General features: G+C 32.6%; 1 protein-coding gene across 7 annotated transcripts in view; it reads right to left on the bottom strand.

Moving 5' to 3' along the window:
* Positions 1-542: 542 nt before the first annotated feature.
* POSTN (periostin) overlaps positions 543-22,903 on the bottom strand; it is a 34,597-nt gene continuing 12,236 nt past the window's right edge. Inside the window, exons 7-23 of one of the 7 annotated variants that reach the window (XM_045567513.1) lie at positions 22,700-22,841; positions 21,377-21,589; positions 20,692-20,826; positions 19,441-19,589; positions 18,107-18,243; positions 17,349-17,479; positions 16,723-16,853; positions 16,518-16,620; positions 16,344-16,411; positions 15,575-15,620; positions 12,488-12,568; positions 9,358-9,447; positions 8,484-8,573; positions 7,685-7,762; positions 7,226-7,309; positions 2,474-2,515; positions 543-1,339 (exon numbers count right to left, since the gene is read on the bottom strand). In XM_045567513.1, the coding sequence (XP_045423469.1) occupies positions 1,302-1,339; positions 2,474-2,515; positions 7,226-7,309; positions 7,685-7,762; positions 8,484-8,573; positions 9,358-9,447; positions 12,488-12,568; positions 15,575-15,620; positions 16,344-16,411; positions 16,518-16,620; positions 16,723-16,853; positions 17,349-17,479; positions 18,107-18,243; positions 19,441-19,589; positions 20,692-20,826; positions 21,377-21,589; positions 22,700-22,841 (1,758 nt within the window). In that variant the 3' untranslated portion in view covers positions 543-1,301. Of the gene's footprint in view, positions 1,340-2,473; positions 2,516-5,238; positions 5,423-7,225; positions 7,310-7,684; positions 7,763-8,483; positions 8,574-9,357; positions 9,448-12,487; positions 12,569-15,574; positions 15,621-16,343; positions 16,412-16,517; positions 16,621-16,722; positions 16,854-17,348; positions 17,480-18,106; positions 18,244-19,440; positions 19,590-20,691; positions 20,827-21,376; positions 21,590-22,699; positions 22,842-22,903 lie in introns of those variants that run through there. The other 6 variants (XM_045567514.1, XM_045567508.1, XM_045567510.1 and 3 more) reach the window with 6 other exon arrangements.

Here is a 22,903-nt window from a genome sequence, read left to right as displayed (position 1 = left end):
TCCTGGTGCCTTCAGGGTGGCTTTCCTCAGTTGTACAGTCTCCCAATGACTGCCCTCCAATCCAGTGTATAATTTTGTTGCCACTCAGTATGGATTCCATTTCCTAAATTGTCTCATTTCAACCAGTCTAAGGTAAGGATAACACTGACTGAGATCTGTGTAGATAAAATCAAAATCTTTGTCATTCTCAGCAAGCAAATATTTTCCTCCTCTCCTTTGCCATGCAGTGGGCTCTGTTACTTCATCTTAGTTGAGGGCATCTCTGTGGCTCCCCCAATGCCTGGCCCAGGAATAATTAATTGATGCATTCATGCTTGAGGAGTGCTATTTATTCTTCAATTATAGCTTATGGTGTTTTGTGGATAATTGGCTTTCTCTTTACCTTTTGAGGACTGTAACTGTGTCTGATTCATCTCTTGAATCCTTACAACTTAGCATAGTCTTAGGGTTAAATTAGGTGCTTAGTTGATGTTTTATAATTGCTTCCCTATCTAATGATTCTTTATGTAACATCACAGTTTGAAAAATTCAAGAAACACTAATTTCATTCAATTTCCTTTAATGAGTACTTATTACAATAAGAGGTATAAAGTCCTGTTCCCAAGTCCAAACCACTTTTTAACTTAAACCTTGAGTTTTCTGAATTACTCACGGTAAAGTAATTCTCTTTATACCTGAAAAATAGTTTTATTGAAATGTTTGAGATTAAAAAAAATGTATTGCAAGAAGCATATGACAAACATTTCAAGAGTACAAAATTAGTTGTAAAAGTAACATAATTTACCAGTAAACCCACATTGTCTAGAAATGTGCAAAGCCTTTCGATGTAAAAGGTTTTGTTTATTTGTTTTATACTGAGCACCCATTTTTATAACTTAGCTTCCCATAGAGAGGTAACTGCTTACATGCATTTTATTTATCCATTACATACATTCAAGGCTCAATCCTTTCAATGAGATAACAGGTCACCACTCTTAGATTTGTATTGTAATAAATCCGATGACAAGGATTTTTTTTGAAGAAGTCCAAAGTTAGCCAGAACTTTTAATATCAAGATGAAAAAGCCTACAAGGTGATATGACTCCTTCAGTTCCTATCCCACAGGAGGCTAGCCCCACAATTTTCCTCATGTTTCTCATTCAGAAAAAACATATTAAATTCATGTTCAGAATTCTTTGATGATTGCTTTCTTGTGCTGATGTTTCACCAGTTTCTGATGTCAACATGGCTCTCATAATTTTGTTTTAGGTCAGGTTATTGACTTAGGGTTGTTTAAACTTTGCGGTCTGGTTTTTGAATTTTCACTGAGAACGACTTTCCCTTGATCGTCTTCTAGATCCTAATTGGGAAGAAAGAAGAAAGTATAGATTGTGAATGTAATGAAACTTTAGAGTTTAAAAATATGATATTCTGTGTATAAGTATACCTATCAAAGGCTATAATTTCTTATTGTAATAAACTTTAGGTAATGTTTTCTTAATAATATCCTTAGTTTATCTCAATGAAACCAAGATTATCTTTTGATCAAAGGTATACGAAAACAAAAAATTTGAAATTTGACGATTTTAATTTTTTAGAAAATTTGGAAGGATTTTGATGTTTACAAGAAATCCTTGATAAGTCCTTCAGTTAAAAATATTTGCATAATTGATCCTTTTCTTTCAAAGATCTATACATTAAATTGGCTTACAAATAGATAGGCTTACAGTACATTGATAAGCCTTACAACTTCTTTTGACTGTTATTATTTAATTATCTCAGAAATCCAAACTTGTAATTCCAAGCTTGTAATTCACTCTAGGTTCCATGAGGGAAGTCTTTGCTCTTTCAATGTATCAGAATGTAAGGTAACTAAATGGAGGAATTAGAAAATACACATAGTGTAGTTATGAAGAAACTTGTAGTTTGTATGTAGTATATAATACATATAATCCATGCATTTATATAAGAATTTATGAATAGTTATACAGTTTTCTGTATGTGTACAATTCTTATTTACTTACATCTCAAACTGTAGCCTCATCTCACATAATAATGTTTTTAAGGTTTTAGATCTGCCTACAACCTATATTTGTTTGGCTGTGGTATTCAAACATTTCTTTTTGACTTAACTGTTATGGACACAAAATAGTTTGTGTACACTTAACTTGTATACACTCAATTTTGATATAAATGTATGGACTATACACTTGAGTCAACCTCAGTGGTTCAATATGCCTTGCAGTTTACATGTATTTCCTTGCATTTCCTTTAATATTTGTTATTCTTAGATTCTATTAATAGTGCAGAACACGAGCAATTTATTTTCTGATTCTTATCATATAAATCCTTTGTATCAAAACTGTCTAACGTTTCTTTCTGACAGACAATAAAATTCAAAGTAAAATACATGAAAATACTCTCCTCTTTTTTGATTTCTCTTAACATAACAAAATGTGCCATATACACACATTTCTATAGTCAGTACACTTACCTTGAACTCTTTTGTTGGTTTGTATCTTCCTCACAGGTGTGTCTAAAATTAAATTGTTGTAGTTAGAAATACTTTTCAATTATGGCTAAAATCAGACAGGAGACACAATTAAGGAGAAAAGTGTAAAGTTTTAAATAGGTGTCACTTAAACATGTAGTTTTTTTTTAAATAGTAAATTTTATGATCCTTAGAGTTTCGTATTGACAACAAACAATTGTATATTTGTTTTCCATATATCATAATGAATGTTTCCTAATTGCAAAACACATTATTTCATTATGGCTTTTGGATGCCCACATAATGTGCCATTTTTGCACAGAGCAAATGACTTACATAACTTTTTTCACTTTTTTTGTGAAAAGCATTACTTTATGATGAAGGGATGTTTAACATTATAGAGAGTTTAACACAAGTGCCTTCCCAGAGATAGCCACGCCTCTTTGCAGACAACCCTATTTGTAATGTATGCCTCTGCAAAATTCTCACTATAGATCAATTTGCGATGGCTTCATTGTAAATGAGGACAACAAAATAGCATTGACCTGATGACTCTAGAAATATAATTATAAGCAATTCAGGAAAAATGTGCCAATGTCCTCCACCATGGCCCAGTTCAGTGTCAATCCTTTAAGACCCTTTAAAAATTAACTAGTTAAAAATAATAAAAGCTTTCACATTTAAGAACAGCAAGGGTTTCATAACTATGCAGTTTTGTGTTGTTATAGTTGTAACATTTTCTCAATTCCCTTGTTTTTCTTTTAACTCACTGACAAGATTACCTGGTAGGCCTAAATTCACATTTTCACTCAGTTTGGGGGCATTTGAGATCAAAGAGTAAATGTTGTCCTATAATAGCTTCATTTTTCTGCTTACCTTTTTAAGCTTTTTTCTCCAAATTTTCACTGCTTGCTTTTTATATATCATCTACACTCAGCAATGAAGTCAAAATTTTTCTGTTACATACAATATTTTCAATTCTCTGAAATCCCATAAAAAGTAAGCAATGAAACTATCATCATGAATAGTTGTGGCTATTTGAAACCAAAAAATTTTTAAAAAATAAATAACATTTAAAAGTTTTATAAATTCCGTTTCTGTCTACTTAGCACATTATCAACATGTCTTTTTCTCCCCAGAATATAAGGTATATAACCATTTATCGCATATTATTAATACTACAGTAAAATATAGCACTATGGAAAACCTTACTAGATTGTATAATAGGGAGAAGTCTGTGTAAGAGCAAAGTCTGACTTCTGACATAGTCTCAAATAGATATATTTTTCTTAACTTTAGCTTTACATGATAACAAAATACTGGCTTATAAAAGATTGCCAAGAGGAAATGGATCTAACCTTTAATTAGTAAGTAAGAGCATTGTTTATAATAGGTCTCTTACATTCCAAATAGTAAATTATTGTACAATTTGAAAGTGGACTGAGGCAGGGTGTGTTTGCTCAAGCCTGTAATCCTAGCACTCTGGGAGGCCGAGGCAGGAGGATCGCTTGAGGTCAGGAGTTCAAGACCAGCCTGAGCAAGAGTGAGACCCTGTCTTTACTTAATATAGAAAAATTAGCGAGGCATCCTAGTGAGCTCCTGTTGTCTCAGCTGCTCAGGAGGCTGAGGCAGGAGAATTGCTTGAGCCCAGGAGTTTGAGGTTGCTGTGAGCTATGATGACACCACTGCATTCTAGCCAGGGTGACAGAAAGAGAGACTCCGTCTAAAAAAATAAAGTTAAACAAATAAATAAGGATCATAGAACTATTTGCAAAATTACTTTTTAAAGCAAGCAAATGTACTCAAATTTCCTTTCATAAATTTATTACCATCCACTTAATGAGGTTTTGCTAATTTATTGCTGTTTTGCTATGATAATAATCCAGAATAAAAAACGTTCATTTTGGTAAACAAATATTTTAAAAGAAAAGCTTAATTAAAGTGCAGAAATCAGGTGTGCTCTCAGCAGCTCTCTGCTATCTCAAAATGAAAGAGAGTTGTATTCATGTTTAGAACAGCAAAATGTGGGAAGATAAACCTGAATAATTTGGTACAAATGTCCCCTCTCTGCCTAAATAAAGTATGCAAAGTGCTTCAGCTCAATTATTTGGAAGTTTCGTTTGTTTGGCTGGCTTTTTGCATGGCTATGACTATAGAAATTTAAAGTGGGGTGTACAATATTACTTTATTGACCATGATAATATTAATTGATGATAATAGTGATAGTAACATTCGCTGACAGCTTACTATGTACTGACCATTGTTCCAAGAGCTTTTCAGATGTTCACTCATTTAGATGTAGGTAACATTACTATCTTCACTTTTCGGATGAAGGAAATAAGGCAGAAAAGAGTCAACTAACTTAGATTTAAGTCAGAGCTCAGACTGGAGGTGGATCTACAACCTGATCCACTATTCTTTACATGGGCTATAAATCTTAACATATTATATTGGCAGATCTGTAAAACCTTCCAAAATGACTTTTTTTTTTTGTTCTTTCTTTCTCCGTAACCTGTTATTCTCCTTTATTTGTATGGGTAGCTTCAGAATACATATTTCTACATAAAGTAAGCATGAAAAATTCTATGAATTTTGTGAGAACATTTTTCAGTTAAGGGCTTGGAAGTATTTCAGTGACAAATCACAATACCAGTACTGAAAAGTCCACTTAGTCATGTTAATAGTCAGGACTAAAGTGATTGGGAAACACACTCAAATCATCAAAATGTACTACCTGCACCATAATATTTACAATGTGAGCAGTTCAGATAGAAAACTCAGTTTCAGATAGAACTTATCAAAATGAAGACCATGGTTTAGATATGTATTCATTAGCCAGACTCTGAAAAAAACAACAAAAAAGGTCCCGCATAATGTAATTTATACCACCTTATTTGTGAATCAATGCCTCTTAGGATCTAGACAAGGGGATACTTGTGACTCAGTGATGACCTGTGGTTTTAGATGGGTAAAAAAGAAAATTAGCATTTTCTTTCCAATGAATGCTGATACTAGTAACTCTACTGTGTATACTGTCTTTCCTATGAAAAGCAAAACCTTGGAAATGTTTCAAGAAAGACTTATGATGTGCCATTGTAAAAACTGATGCCTTATAGATACGTAGAGAGATCTACACTGGGCACAAAAGGAATCAACCTGAGATGAACAGAAATAAGGGTTAAGAAAGGAGTCCATTAACTAAAAACTGAATATCATATTCTAAATTGTAGCAATTATATCTTTTCTTGGCTGAAGCAATTCTTTAATACTTAGCTGCATTGTTTATAATAACTCATTAAAAGGGGCTGATTAAAGTGGAAAAAAACATACTTACCTGAAGTTTGAACCTAAATGAATTAAAGCAATATAAACAAGTGCAACTACTAATTTATTCATTCTCTAAAAAGCACTGCCATTCTACAAAGCTGCTTACTATGGCAAAGACTTAAAAAAAAAGAATTCAATTTAATCTTCATAATGTGTTTGTCTTTTCCCTCAGATCCTTAGATGTTTTCCTAGCAGACAGTTAAACATTTGGGGGTGGGTAGATATTGAATGAATTCTGGATTAGATCTTACATGAATCTGTGGTTACATTATGCCTTGGGCATGCCATGTATTCTTTGTGTTCTGAAAGGAAATCTTGTATTTTTAGACATATTTTTTTCTAGTGAGGGAAAATTCAATCATTGTTTAAATAAAAATTGTATTTTTAATATCACTGACAAGTCTCCAAATACTATGTAAGAGATTTTATGTAGTTTAAAATACAGAATATAGAAACAATAGTTGCCAAAAATACACAGGTCTCAAGAGAATTTACATTTTCTCGGACACTGCAATGCAGTTTTCAAAATTATAAGCAGAAAAGCCACCTGGACTGTATTTTGGATAAATACCACACTTCCATTGTGTTTCTGAATTCATAGTGTATTTCAAAGAGCATATTTGGGTTTTCTAAATAATTTATATACTTGTTTCTCTAAGATATTTTTTCAGCTTAATACTTTTATTGTTAATAAAATCAACTAGAAATCCATTTATTCGAATGCCAATGATCCAAATTATATTTTATCAACATTTAGTATTTCTTTGAATAATTACCATTTAGAGTTTGTAAGATTTTGAATTCTTTTTTTCTTTGCTTTTGAAAGTAAGTCTATTTAATGCCATAGACAGAGGACATTCCATAAAAGATTAAGATTAATTTTATATGCAAAACAATTTACATCTCCAGGTATAGATTATCGCTCAAACTGTTAGAAGAAACAAATACTCATTCCCAAGAATGTAGTTTTGGAAAAGAAAGTTACTAAATGCACTGTTTTTGGGGATATCTGTGCACTTCCAGAATCCAAAAACATGCCTTTATTGTTGTTATGAGGGCAGTGAATACATTTTTTTAAAAATATAAAATGTATGTCAAATTTGGGCTTGTTTAACAACTAGAAATTTAAACATTATTCCCGTCACATACTTAAAATAGCTTTACAATGATCTGAATCAAAGCAAAAAAAGTATTCATTGCTCCCCAAGCTTTATACCATAGAACTTTTTAAAGACTGTTTAAACTAGTAATCATTTCTCCATAACTATTACTTAAACTACCATTGAACCAATCCGTCTGTTAACACAACAGCTGATGTTGTCCTTTTTTAACCTGAATAAAAGAAAAATCTGCTTGCTTAGTCTTTAAAAAGTTGAAGAACTATCACCAGAACCTGTTAAGGGGGTTAGTTGTCACCCTTTTACTAACCTCCCTGAAGCAGTCTTTTAATATCTTCATCTTCAAATAAATGCCCATCACCACCTTCAATGAATTTGGTGACCTTGGTGACCTCTGAGAGGATACATGTTTATAGCAGAAATGGGTTTATATAACAAAAAAAGACAGCAGATTTGATGTGATAAATAATGGCATCTGCCCAATAATGAATTCCAGACCAACACTTAGTTCTTTCATGGCTTTTAGTGGTGTTTTTTGATAAACTAATTTTCTTATAAAGTTGTTGAACATTATACTGTATAACAGAACAAATATGACTGCCCTTTATATTTCATTCCATATTTTCACGGTTTTTTAATGTTGGTATGGAACTTGAACAATAGAATAAGATAGAGTAGAAACATGTACAAAGCCTCAAAGATTATTTTAGGCTTGGATACAGAGAGCTTAGGTCAAGTTATATTCTAATTTTTCTAGACAAGCTCTCACCTTCTTGCAACAGTTTCTTCAGAGTTTCTTCTGTTTCTCCACCTCCAGTAGAAATCCTAGTGTATTTTATTTCAGGACCTAAAACAAAGACAATTTAAAAAGGTCTAAAACAGGGGTAGGCAAACCTCTTCTGTACAGTGACAGAGAGTTAATATTTTACACTTTTGGGCCATGTTGTCTGTATTGCAACTGTTCAATTCTGTCACTGCGATATAAAAGTGGCCATAGACATTATGCAAATGAATGAACATGACTGTGTTCCAATAAAACTTTATTTACATAAATAGGTTACACAGGCCATACTTGCTGACTACTTGTTTAAACAAATACTTATAGAAATAGCTGAATTTAGAATCTTAGACTAATTCATAGGTCACAGACTAATACAAAGGTTTATTAAAATTATCAATAAATTATTTTTTACAATGTTGAATATATTTTTGTACGTAGATGTATGGACCTTAAGATTAATGAAAGCTCAAAGGAGGGAATGGGGTTTTTCTTTCAGAATTCAATAGCTCATTAATAAACAGCAAAGAAGTTATATCATATAATATGAGTACATACACATAATAAAAATACATGCTTATAGATTTGTCTATAAATTTCCAATTTAAAGTAAAACATAGATTACATATTTAGAATAGCATCATTTCTGCCAGAAAAGAAATGAAGTACCTTCACTAACCATCATGAAAATGACTTAGTCAGGTTTGTCAATGTTTCTTATAAAGATAATTTAAGATTAACTGTTGTTTGACAATCTGGGCATATATCCATGTATGGAATTAAAGACTACCTTTAATGATTCGTTCTTCCCGTGTCTCTTTTTCTGTTATTTCCACAGGTACTCCATCAATGATTTTGGTGTACTTTTTAATAATTGGCTCTGAAAGTAGGGGACAAAAATATATTTGATTTATCCTCATACAGTGTCTATGATGGCTGTCCATAAAGTACCCAGCCATGTAACCATTCTCGTTATATTAACAATGGCTGGATACTTTCTGGACAACCCTCGTATACTTGTATCAGCTAGACATTTTAATGATTAATTATATTTCTCAAAATATTACCATTTAGAAGTAAATCATAATAATTTTTGGAACATATCTCAAATAAATTCAGATCAATAGAGGCATAAAAGAAAATAGTTATGTCCTGAATCTTGGGTGAGGGGAAGAGCCAGCTGCCAAGATAACTCTTCATGTCACCCTTGTTTCCTGCCTGCAGAGTGCATATTCAGTGAGAATCCAGGGAACTGTACATCACTGGAATAGGAATCCTATAATAAATCTTAGTAGTGGCTTATTAGTCAGAGTCTTCTGCAATGGTTATTTTTCTTCTATGTATGAGCTCAACATGTCCTCCTGTCTTGACATTAGCGCTATCATTATAATCTATAATCGTCATATGCATATGCAGAAATAATGACAGTTTTGTTGGACCTAGTGACTTAATGGTTAAATTAATTCCACCTAGGTCCATTAAAGGCAAACCATATTTTATTTCTGACTGGCTAATAAGGACCCATAGCTGAGAAAATTGTTCCCACAATTTACATAAAACAAACACCAGGAGAAAATGTCAGATGTTCAATATTTCTAAGCCAATAGTATTTCAAAATAACCATAGCGATGCTAAGTAGGCACCAGGAAATACACATAACGCACCTCCATGGATCACTTCAGTTACGGTTTCACCTTCTTTAATCAGTCTGAGTTCAGGTTCACCTTCAATTTTGACCTTTGTTATTGTGGGTCCTGAGACATTATTTTAGGAGACAAATTATCATGTTAAATCAGTCCTTTAAATTTACCAGAACAGGAAATTTATTCCAACGTTTGGTGTGACTCAAATGTCAAGCTAGTTCTAGGCTCTATGTATGAAATCAGTTTTAAGCATTTCCCATTGTCTTCAAATTAGACAATATTTATGAAAACAAATGACTTGTTTGGTCATTTGGTGTGCTACTAAAATTACTATAATCTGCTTTAGCATTTAAACAGATGTATAAATCCATCCATTAATTGGTAGTTATAAGGTATGATCACACAAAATATTATATGTGGCTACACTTTGTGAATCATATAGTACGTACAAATTTGAGTTGCTCTATTGATAGCTGGTGTAGATCTTACTTTAGCTTACTAATATTATCTATTACTCTTTCCTTATTAAAATTTTTCATGTCAGCTTTTAAAATCACTAAGTACCTTACATTTTTGATCCAGTGGGCATAGGACTGAACGCAGGGAGATCCCAATTTTATACTTACCTTTAAGATGCTGAGTTTCAGGTTTTATGGGAAAATGGATTTGAGTACTTAACCTTCTATGTGAGAATGATAAGAAACTAACTAATGGTTAAACAGTCCTTCAAATGCAAAAGTTAAACAAGTGTTGCATTTGGCTTTCAAAATGATTTTGCTCCCAGAGAAAATCATTTTGAATGTTAGAAAGCTACTTACTACATTAGTTAATTTAGACTATTTTATACAGGAGTAAGAAAAATAAGATTCAGTACATTTAACTCATACTATAATATCCTTCAATAGTCAAATGTAACTGTATTTTCTTGTCTTTGAGAAAATTTTTTGTCTCTCTAGAAATTGTCAATGTACATCATTACAAAAGTTAAATAGTCTTTAACAATCTAAAATAATGAAAATAAGAGCACAGTTCTTTCAAATCATAAAATATTTCATGCCATAATATTTGATCTATGAGGCCAAGAGATACTGAGTATAAAATACAAGGTCAGGTTTTTAAGGGGTAGAGAAAGTATACCTAAGGAGTTTAAGAACAAAAAATGAGTTAATAAAAATATCTAAATTGATATTTCTTTAGAATAGCCAAACTGAAATTTCAGAAACATCCTTTGTAGTTAAGCTCTATGAAGGTAGGGATTTTATAAGTTTATTTTCCCTACTTTATTCCCAGCATCTAGGAGAGTACCCAGCACAATGGTTGCTTAATAACTATTTTTGGATTGAATTTCAGTTGATTTATTCTTAATTATGCAATTTGGTTAAGCACCTTTTATAAGGAACATCTTAAAATTGTCACTTGGAGCCTAATTTATTTAGTAAGAATTTGAAAGTCATCAATGAATGTGCAGATGTTCAAACAGTAAGAAGAGAATGCCAGTAACAATCTTAGAAGCTGGAGATAAATATTTGTTTCCTTCATAATGTGACACAGAAATAAAATTTCTGAATTTTTGAACTCAAGGGTTATTAATGAATAGGTGACATGGCCCCATTTCTCATCCACGTTCTCTTTATAGGAAGAAGGCAGGTAGAACTGATATTCCACTATGCTCCTAACCAAAGAAAGATTACTAGAATAGGATTCTCCTGACACAGATTGAGAAGATAAGTAAGTTGAATGAAGATGCTTGAAAGAAGAGAGAAGAATCTTTGAAAATAAGAATAATGGCACAAGTAAATGACTTAAGTTAAAGAAGCTGTGTATAATTATAATACAAAAGTTCAGAAAACCTAATTTTTTAAAAAACATTAAAATCAATTATATTATCAAGGATCACTGTGTCATTTTTCATTAAAATGACAGAGAAACATTTTTTTCAACAAAAATTTTTGTGATTTAATTTCTTCTTAAAACACCAAATTCTCTTCATCACTATATAAAATCAATCAAGTGATTATAAGAGACTATTTCAAAGAATAACTTAATTTTAGGTCTCAAGAATGAATAACAATATAGATAACTAATTAGCTAGGAAATCAACATTTACCTATGTGTCCTCAATGTGTAAGTTTTAAGTCATGGCTCACTTTAAAAGGTACAGACAGAAGTATTCAAGAAGTTGCCATCTCAATCCACCGAATGAGAAGAAATATCAAAATCAAAGATAATCACAATAATAGTTTTCCTGAGATTTAATCAAAGATATAATCTGTTCCTTTTCTGGAAGACTGCTTCTGTCCTCCTTATGGAATAAGAAGATAACAAGGTCTTTTCTCTGTGTCAAGTCACTACATTAAGATGCTTAAACATGGAAATAAAAAATTCTTAAGGTCTGATTTCTGGAGATGATTAAAATACATGAAATGAGCGTAACGTTAAAGATGTTGAGGTTGGCAAACATAGACAGTTGAGAGAAAAGTCACTGCTTATTTAATGTTCTAGTCTGAAACATCAGAAGAGAAGTATATATGTAAAATATATAAAATACATATATATATGTGATATATCACATATCAGAATATGTTCAGGACTGGGATTAAGTAGTCTCAAGGTTGACTCACTGCACAAGCTGCTTATTTCCTCTTCTGCTTCTAATGTTTTAATTTTAAAATATATCATGTGGGATTGTAAATTCCAGGCTTTCATCAATGTACAGCTTCCATGCTTTCTTAGGTTGCAGAATGAAAAATGCCCGCACTTTTTCAAAAGAGTTTTTTATCATAGTACAAAAGAGACCATGTACAGAGATAGGAAACAAAGCAACAAAAAGAGTATTCTCTGAAGAGTCTAACTATAGCAAAAGAGTTCAGGATTTATTTGTTTGGTGGGTATCTGGGCACTAGTGCTAATGCAATGTCAATTAGATTCAAATTAAATCAAGTACAAGCAAATGTACTGAAAGTATTAGGAATGCACCATCTACTTTACTAAATAATTTGCATTCCGCATTCTGCAATTACATGAGCATGCCATCGGTATAGAAATATTTAGCATGTTAGTTTCAAAAAGAATGTAGATACATTCATAGAAATCAGTATTTTTATGGATTCTTTTCGCAATGAAAGGAACCATGTATAAGGTTTATTTTTACCTTCAGTTTTGATAATAGGCTGAAGACTGCCTTCAATCACTTTAATTTTTGGTTCCACAAATTTGGTTATAATTTTAGTTGCTGAAAGTATAGAAAGTGGAACATGAATGATGTTTACATAAAAACAACCTGAACAAAATTTTTTTTTTTTTTTTTTTTTTTTATCTTTGGAGGGTGCTAAGGTATCAGATAATATGTTCAGGCAGTCAGATACAGGAAATATTCATGGTACATAGAATAATATCTTCTCATGTCCAGATGTTGAACTCTGAAGTCCAGTGACTTGACTTTGTTCCAGTGAAATATATACTCACTAAGTGAGGAATTCTATCTAGAAATATACAATTTTGAACTGTACCACTAAAGCTCTTTACCTTCTTTTGTACTTCTTGAAAATATTGGCTGCATAGCAACAGAAGACAAACATGATTAATGTCATGCAATTCATATATTAAATTGCATTGTTGGATTCTTTGTCAAAAGAAAAAATTGAAAGAAAAATAATTGAAATATTTTTCATGCATTTGACAACAGTGAAATAGAAAGGAAAAAATGGAAAATAGCTCAGAATACTTAAAAGAAAGAATAAATTTCAGCCAGCCAAACATGAGCTCTATTCAACAAATATGATATGATCAGTATTTAAGTTAGTCTAAAATGTCTTTTATTTTCAGTTGGTTATCATCATCATTTTTTTAAAAAAATCAAGGGTATATATTTTAAATGTATGTCATCCACCCAAGTAAGATAATAGTGTGTAAAGTTGATTTAAAATAGTAGTCAACTGTTTGGTTTACTTTGGTTATACAGATTAACTGGAAATGTGCGTCTGGAGCCATACAAGCAAGACTACTACTGGCTTTTTGTCATTTCTACTTGGAGGCCTTAAAAGATGGCTCCATTAGATAATGGGCTGCACCAAAGCTACACACACTGTGCACTTATAACATATTGCACTGACACACATAGAGGCGAGATGTCAGCTTAGCCTGGATTTCTGTCAGTTCTCACCTGATGTTTCTAAGATTTCTAGCTGTGTCAACTTTTTGAATTAATGTGGTTCTAGGCCTTAAAAGAGACTATGTTTCCATCATGTTAGATTTTGAGATCTCAGATTATGAAGCTCTAAAATGTATGAAATCTGTGTGTTCAGTTACTGATTCCACAGGTGGTCTTGCCACAGAGGGACATTTCCATGAAGGTTGAATGCACAGAGATCTCTGCTGCTGCTACCAAAATGGGTTAATTACTTTTAGTTTAATTTTTTTGTATTATGTTAAGGAACTTGAGGTTTAGGATGTTTATTTAGTTGGTTGGTAGTTCCATTTCAATCATGTTTTTCTGAGCACTTAAATAGTTTTGACAGATCATAACTGAAGATTAAATACTAATTTTGTTCCCCTCCAGTTCAAATGTTCTATATTTGACAACTTATACTAAAGAGTATCCCTTCCCCCAACTATACAATTTAAAATATATGTTATTTTGGGGACAAGAATAATATGAAGCAAGAAAATTAAGGGAATTTCAGAGATAAATCAACAAAGTAACATAAAAATAGGAACTTTGGTTTAATTTTACCAAAGAATTTTACCAAAGTTCTACCTTTATTTGAAAATCCTTCTTAATAACATCTTGGGAGGAGTAAAAGAAACATTGCACGTTGGAATGTAAATATTAAAGCCTTTTCAAGGGCTCTGAGAAGGTAAGGAAGTCATTAGACTTGTATAATTTCAGAAAATGTAGTTTATACTCTCTGAGTGAGGATACAATTTAGTAGGGGGAATAAAGGAATTACAATAATATTTTGGCTCATTGTACGCAAAATATTGCATTGACATATATAAAAAGTGGTGGTACTAACATGGATAAAGTAGGAAAGTTAAAGAAATGTACTTCAGATATACATATATATATAATATATATATTTTTGATGGAGAAAGATGACATAACACATCTGATGAATAGAGCCCATAACAATTCTTTAATTTGTTATAAAATATATTTTATACAAGATTATATACTTCCAGGCTAGATTTTAAACCATGTTGAATCACAACTATTCCCATTAAATCTTTCAAACAGTGCTGAGCTGGCCTGATGGATACTGAAATTGTAGATGTTATTATATAACTGAAATCAACAAGAGCAGCAGACATTTTGTTTTGCTCCTTGCGTTGGCTTTACTCCTTTTCCATACCTATTGTACATTTTAAGGGAAATTTTCTTAATTAAATAACTTGATGCTCATGGGATAAAATAGAATAATTTTCTAGCCAGAATAAATGTGGGGATTGAAGAAATGTTTTAGCTACTTATATATTTTGAGTGTTTAAACTGCAGAGCCAAAACAAAATGAAAAGAATTTCTGCTTTGAAAGCTACAATGAAAGAAAGAAAGAAAGAAAAAAGATAAAGGAAGAAAAAGTCCCAGTGAAAAAGATATGCTACGAGCTACAATTAGGAGAATGAAATACCCTTTTAGCATTGTTAAGTAGTAGAGGTTTAATTTTGATAATCTGGTAATGTCAGGGATAAAAGAACATTGGAATCTAGAAACTACACATTTATCACCTGGCAGATGTTTTTGTTCCTTAGTCCAGTTTTGGCTTGGGAGAATTTTTGCACATCTATCTCATAAACATTAGGATTCTTTGGCACATACTTCCCACCCTGTCCTTAGCTCATGGCTTGAGGTGGAGTGAGCAACAAGCCTTTGGCAATGTCATTTCTGCGTCCACTCATCTGAATTTTCTGGAGGGTCTTCTAGTGATCCCTCCCCTTTGTATGTCATTTTTTTTCTGACTCTTTGCCATGGTATTATTACATCTTACTGTCTTTCTCATATTGTGTCACTCCTGTTTTTTCAGTGAGTGGGGAAAGGGTTCATCAGAGTTAAATGGGATGGCCAAGCCTGAGAGGCCTCACCCAGACCTCAAGCCCTGTTTCCAGTGGAATGAGATTTGCCATCGTTTGGAATTCTAAATACCAGATTATCAACAGTCTCTGTTTATAAATACAAAGAAAATGATTGTTTTCTTTTTTCTCATCTTGCCACCTATGTGGCAAATATTCATTATGTACTTACTATAGACAGTCATGGGGATTTCTTTGAAGGTGCTACCACGAACAAACTGAAAATAAATGTTTATATTTAGTAACACAGAATGTGGTAGTTGTGCTAACAAAAACTAAAGCACCACTTTAATTCTTACTAAAGTAAAAACAGTGATGCTATCATTACACTTAATAGAAATGAAGTCCTCGTATAAATTGTCTTCCAGTTTCTTGCTATCAGGACAGATAGTATAAAAATCATTGACTTTTTACCCAGAGTTTAAACAATTGTAGAATAACTAATCCAAAGGTTAATGTATTTATTAAATACTATTTCGTGGTTTTTGCTACTTTTACCCTACAATGACAGAGGAGTGAAATATTCCTTTGCCTTTAACCTGGGATTAGTGATAATTTTTTATAAGTGAATTCTTTATCTTTCTTTATATTCAGCAGTGAAGGTATTTGATGATAGAAAGATATTAATTATTTATGTATGTATTATTTTCCCAACTAGACTGTAAAATATTTGAATAAAGACCATCTCTGCTTCAACCTCATGTTTTCCATAATGCTTAATGCACTACTTGGCCCCGACTAGCTTTTAACAAATATTTGCTAAACCAAAACCATGAAGAAATGTTGTCATTTCTTTAAAGGTGGGCCAGTGGCACATAAGCAACAAAGAACAATCCAAGTCCAGTGTATGTTTACTTATGAATGCATACATTTCTAGTGTCTTATGTTAAACTGCAATATCTGTTCAACATATTATAAATGAAACCAATAATGTTCTGTACCTTAATTTGGATGTATTTAATCAGTTTATTAAGTATTTCCAGCAGCTGATCATTTCCAACAGGTGTGTCTATAAAGAGGAATATAAAATGCATATTGGTAAGAAAGGGTAAAATAAAAATCTAGGTTCACATTAAAAAATACTTAACCCATTACTGAGTTCAATAATTACCAACCTGCTGGATAGAGGAGTTTATCTACAACATGAATGACACCATTTGTTGTCATGATGTCAGATTCTTTTGATTTCAATTCATTCACCAGAAGTGTATCATTTACCTATCAAAACAGGGGATAATTCCAATGAGAAATTTAATGAAGGACATTAAGATAATTTAATGGTGGGTGAACACTATCACAGATTTATTCTAGACAACTTACTCCTTTCAGATAGATTTTGCTTCCTTGTGTGGTCTTTAAAATGTTAGTAACACCAGGTTCAAATCCCTTTCCAATGAAAACTCCTGGTGTCAGGTGGTAAAGAATGATGTTTTGAAGAGCATTTTTGTCCCCTAAAAGGAAAGATATATATTTATTTAAGAATATGACATTGTGATAGTACAAGGAGTAAAGAACACATTTCTTTGTCTTTTTTATTCCACATTGTATTTTCTCAAAATGTCTCTGTTCTCTCAAGTTCATATCAATGGTATGTTAAAACATACAATCATTTCAATCAGTTCAAACAAAATATCACCCAACTTACTGGGAGAAAACATCAAATTATTTTTAAAATTATGACTATTTTATTCTTTGTCACCTAATTATGAGGACTTTAATAGAAATAACAGAAGTGAACATCTAGCTCAACAGTGTGGCAGTAAGTAATTTAAGAACATTACCAGGGGACCCTTCACACATCCCAAGTGGAATTAAAGGAAACCAAATCTAGCTGTGAATACAAAAGAAGTGCCTTTTTTTAAGGCTGACATCTGGACAGGAAAGCTTGAGAAAGAAGGGAGATCCTGAAATCAAGGGGAAAATATCTGGTATTCATTTCTACTCACCAACCAGGATTTCCTTTTCTTCAGTAGTCATTCCCTTAAAGGCATCATTGGTTGGCACAAATAAGGTCCAGTCTCCAGGCTGCGTCAGGAGCTCTTTCAAATCTGCAGCTTCAAGGAGGCTGAGGAAGATGCTAAGCAGGAAGGATGTGTATTTATTTGGTTAGATTTAGGTTTAGGTATAGTCACTTAAAAGACATAGATAATAGAATAAAACTCACATATTTGTGGAAAGAATGAGAAAACTACTCATAGATTTTCATATGTTTCAAATGTAATTTACCTAAGAAAGTTTTATCATGAGAAAATGATTGAAATACACAATATAATGTTTAAATTTCTTCATCTCTGTTTTAATATTATAAAACTTGACAAGGTCACACTTTATAACAGAATTGAAGCATTTTTTTTTTCATTTAAGAATCCCACAAAATAGTCTTTGCTGATAATATACATACTATCATGTTGTAAAAGCTAATTACAAGAAAAATTTCAAGGAATAGTTCAGTTTATTGGATTGTTTTTTCCACCCGCCAAATCATATTATGGTGTACCAAGAGGCAAAATAAATAGCATTTAAATAAATATGTATATATATCAGTTTTGAAAACATTTGTATGAACTTCTTATTCTAAATTCTATTCTCAGTATTACTGGAGACCGAATGCCTTTTGCGATATTAACCGTGAAACAAAAATATGCCAATAGTTCTCTCTCTCTCTTTTTTTTTTTTTTTGTGGAGGTGCAACTAATAGGCTTACCTAAAGCGCTTATCTTGTTTTAACTTTTCATGGAGAGATTTCTCTGCTGGCTTGATGATCTCTCGGAATATATGAATAGCACCATTTCTTCCTTGCTTACTTCCTCTAACCATGCATGAATTTTCAACGCAGACAGCCTAGCAGAGAAAAGACAGAGAAAAGAAAGATGTGGGGTATCCTTTTCCTTGCTCAAAATTTCCCATGTGCATGTAGCTGCATACTTAAATTTCTGGATTGACCCTTCTGAGAGGTCACCTGGCCACCTGAGAGGTCCCCTGAGGCCAGGGGAAACAGCTTCTGTCCTCTGTTTTCAATGTCTCACACAACCTGACCTCACATTTCTTATCCAGCCAGGTGTTCTACTGTAACTCAAGCTACCCTATGCATGGAGCAGGTAGTTTTGTCAATAAATTACTAAAATTCTATAGAATTCCACTTCTACATTTCCTATCATTTCTCTCCAGGTCTTAACTATTCTTCCAGATCCTCTTTTTGGTTAATATTAACCATAAAGTTTCCTGACTTAAGTGCCTCTTGTGTTCTTCACAGATATTTACTTTATTTTCTTGACCGTAAGAGCCTATCAATTTTAAGTCAAATCATTGATATATTTATAGCTTTTTGAACAAATGTAATACATGTATATGTATAATTTAAACTGCAGTCCATTTAGTGCACAATTAAAATACGTGTGCATTGAAATTGTGATGTGAGCAGCTACTGCATGCTATGATCAGTTCTAGGTAAGGCTTGACTTCCCATGAAGGTTTTTAGCTGCGGCTGTGTGTGTTATCTGGGCAGACACTGAACAGTACCATTAGTTGCACTGTAATTTTGATAAGCAATATTTATAGAAATTTTCCCAGAGATAAAAGTATATTAGGACTGTTTTATAGAGTCAAGAAATCTCTATGTGTCTATACAAGTTTATCTTGAAAGTCATTCAACAGGGATTTGGTTGCTGAAGGGTTATCTTACAGTAAAAGATCATCCTACATATTTGATTGTAAAGTACTCTACCAATGAAAAGCTTATTTTACAAGGGTTTTAGTACTTTATGGAATTTACAATAATTAATATTTTAGAACACAAAGTCATTTATAGTGAAACACATGCCGATTTTCTAAGTTATTAATACACAGCAGTTTTTGCACTTTTTTCTCACAGTTTTTCACACAAGTACCCAGTTACCTGATCCTCCTATGAACACTTACTATTAAAACCACATTCATAAAATTCTCCAAAGCATTAATTGTAACAACATTCTTTGACATGTGCAGGTCATTTCACATTTAGGTCAATGTGGAGTTTTTATCTTGTTCTGATTCACTTACTGTACGATACACGAAGACTCTGAGCTGTTTGCCTCCAATGGTCTCAAGTTTCTGCCCATTGTAAAGCTCATTGAGGCCAACTTTTACTTTCAATATGTGATTCTGCAGAATTAATTTAAGAAGGCGCTGATCCATGCTCAGAGTATCATCTATAAATAAATTCATTAAGAAAGAGCATTATTTTATGAAGAAAATGATGAGAGAAAAATCAGGAACATAGATAATCCCTGATACTATTGATATTTATGGATCTTACATTCATAGAATATATGAGTCAAGTAAGCAAGACCAGCAATTCAATTCACCAAGTAGAGACTTGGTGACCTATTAAATCAAATGACTATAGCATAGTTCCAAGCAGTTCAAACATTGAGTTTCATCTCGGCAGAGTTACATAGTTTTATGGTGGCCATTGGCAAAAGGTAAACTCTAGATGTCAATTAATCACATGAAAGACTATTGATGGATTATTTGTAAATTCATCTTTACCCCTGGAAAAAGAATCAAAGCACACAACCTCTTAATGGTGGGTTAATGTCAAAACATATGACTATCATTATGACAAAGAAGAAAACCAGCATTCCTAGGAATTTGAATTTTTTCTGATTAATAATTTTCTGTATCACAATTTAGTATTTGGAAAAACATAAAAAATATGTTACTTATTTTTTAATTACTAAATTTTGCTAACAAGTTAAATATGTCTCTGTGAAATCATTTTTCTGGAAAAGGTGATAGGTTGCACTAATCTAAACACTGTGAATAGTGGTTACTAGGTGAAAGACATACTTGTATAACATTTTACATCAGGATATGGAAGTGTATAATAGTAATAGTCTCTTGTTTTATTTATTTATAATTTGACATTCTTATTATCTAAATTTTTAGATGCAAAATATACCTATTTATTTCTAAATATTATTATATCCACAAATCAGATTTATTGTTCTTAAGATCTAATAATGCAAACTTCGGTATGCTAGAAATATTATTAAATTCACAGAATAACTGAATTACTCCTTAGTATAAAATTTTACTCCCTGTAAGTTATTATCCATTTACAATGAAATGTTTTGAAATGAAGAACATTTTAGCAGAGACAACATAGTGCTAACACATTGTATGTGTAGCCAATGTAGAAACTAATCAACACCTCATAAAACAGTTATTCTTTCTTGTTGCAAGCAATCATGGTAAAGAAAAAAAAAAGTGTGTGGAGAGAGAGCAGGAACACCACCAACCAGTACGTACCAGAAAATGCATTATTCACAGGTGCCAGCAAAGTGTATTCTCCATCCGGCCTCAGAGCAGATGCCAAGCCTAATTGGGCCACGAGGTCTGTGAAAGTGGTTTGCTGATTTCCAGCCAGCTCAATAACTTGTTTGGCTGCAAAATAAACCATCACCATCCAAACAATGTCATCATTGCTATTATCCTCATTACAAAATTAGTAAATCAATTCTTGGCTATTTCCTAATATTGTAAGCTATTTACTAGAATGTCAGTGTGGTAAGACACGCTGCCCTTCCCTAGGAAGACAGTTCCAGCTTTCATTTTGGGGGTTGATAACCACAAAAAATTTCAGAAGGAAAATATTTTTCTGTCTTCCTACTTAATAGTTTTCTTTAATTCTAGTTGCTCCTCTCATCTCTCTCCACCCTGTGCGTGTCATAGCTTTCATTTATTCTTTCCTTCTGTTTTCAAGAAAATCTGGCACTGTGAGAACCTTTATATGAGATGTTAGAAACCCTGGAAAGCCAAAGTTCCATGAGTGGCCTTAACAATTGGCCACTATTTAGCACTTAGCTCACTGTTTATGGGGTTTGTGATTCACATACCTTTCTTTTTACTGCACATTCATTTTTTCATGGACTTACTCTTTGAAACACCATAATTGGTGAATAATAGTACATGAAAAATATGAACTGTTGCTCACCAGAATCAGGAATTAGGACCTGATCAATCAGATGGATCACACCATTATTTGTCACGATGTCTTTTTTGTTCACCATTTTGATTCCGTTTATTGTTATGCTGTCACCATCACATCCTATCTCAATCGTGTTTCCTTCCAGGGTCTCAAAGACCGCTCCTCCCATGATAGCCTCAGAACACTGGAGAGTGTTTAAGATGTGGTACTTCATGAGAGCTGGAGGATGAGATAAAAAGAGCAAGCTTTCAGACCAAAGGAAATAACATTTGACCCTTCAAAGATGTGTTTCATTGTGGAACTAAGTATTCCTACAAAATATAATACAGATGTAAAACCTAAGGATTGACTGAAGGCTTTAAAATCCTAATTTTTCAAGTTCTAGAAAAGTTTTTTTTCCCCCCCCATCAACTACACCATAGGAACAGCTCAGCTTGGTAGGATATAAGAAGAGAAGATCCGTTTCAGGAAATGGTTTGTGCAGTACTAGAAAATGTGGTAGATTCAGTTCCAACTTTCATTAAGAAAGTAATTCCTGATGTGAATCGGGCCTTTCAGAAGGCCTATACAGTATCTGTTAGTGACACCTGTTCCAAAATACCCAAGCAGTGTCTTGCATTAACTGCTCATGACAGAGTACCTGTACATAACTTGTAATAGGTTGAAAGAGGCTAAGACAAATCATTTCCTAATGACACCATTTAGAAAGTAGCCAAAATAAAGATGATTTCTCGAAGGACATCTGGAAGGATCTATGCCTCAACTATATTATATCTAGCCTATATCCTAAAAATAGCTCATCTTAAATTGGTTAAATGTACTTTGGGTTAGGGTGAGTACATGTAATGTGCCAGAACAATGTCAAATCTATCTGACAATAGAAAAGGCGACAAGAAAGCAGCTAAATTCTTCTGTGTATTAGTAATTAGTGGCCTAAGAGAACTATAAAATCTTCTCAACTCATTTGTATCTTTTGGCATAAATATAAAATGAAAAGCATTGCATAATATGTATACAATATTAAAATTCAATGATCTAATATTTCTTTTCAACACTTGCTAATCTGCCTGAATATCTGCTACTTATTTACTTGAATTATTATTCTTAATAAGAATGAAGATATTCTTCTTATTATTAAGAATTATACTCTGCCTATTCTTTCAAGGATTTTTAAAAAAGATTTTTGTAATGTACCTCAGAATAAGTTTTGTGGGGTTTTTTGCCTTTGCTTATCAAAGCTGATATTTTGGGCAAGAACTAGTCTCTTTTTGATTTCCTTTTCTTCTCAGAATGCTGGGAGACTTCTCAGAGAGGAAAAGATTATACTACCTTCAGAAGCCACTTTGTCTCCCATGATCCTTTCTAGGACACCTCGTGGGAGTTTCTCAAAAGCCTCGTTGGTAGGAGCAAAGAGTGTGAAGTGACCATCTCTTCCAAGGGCCTCCAATATGTCCGATGTAATGGCAGCTGCCTGAAACACAAATGTGCTTTACAGAGGCTTGCACATGCAAACCCAAAAGAAAATTTCAGCAT

This window comes from Lemur catta, chromosome 13, assembly GCF_020740605.2.
Source record: "Lemur catta isolate mLemCat1 chromosome 13, mLemCat1.pri, whole genome shotgun sequence".
NCBI lineage: Eukaryota > Metazoa > Chordata > Mammalia > Primates > Lemuridae > Lemur > Lemur catta.
This window is presented reverse-complemented; position numbering and strand designations above follow the sequence as displayed.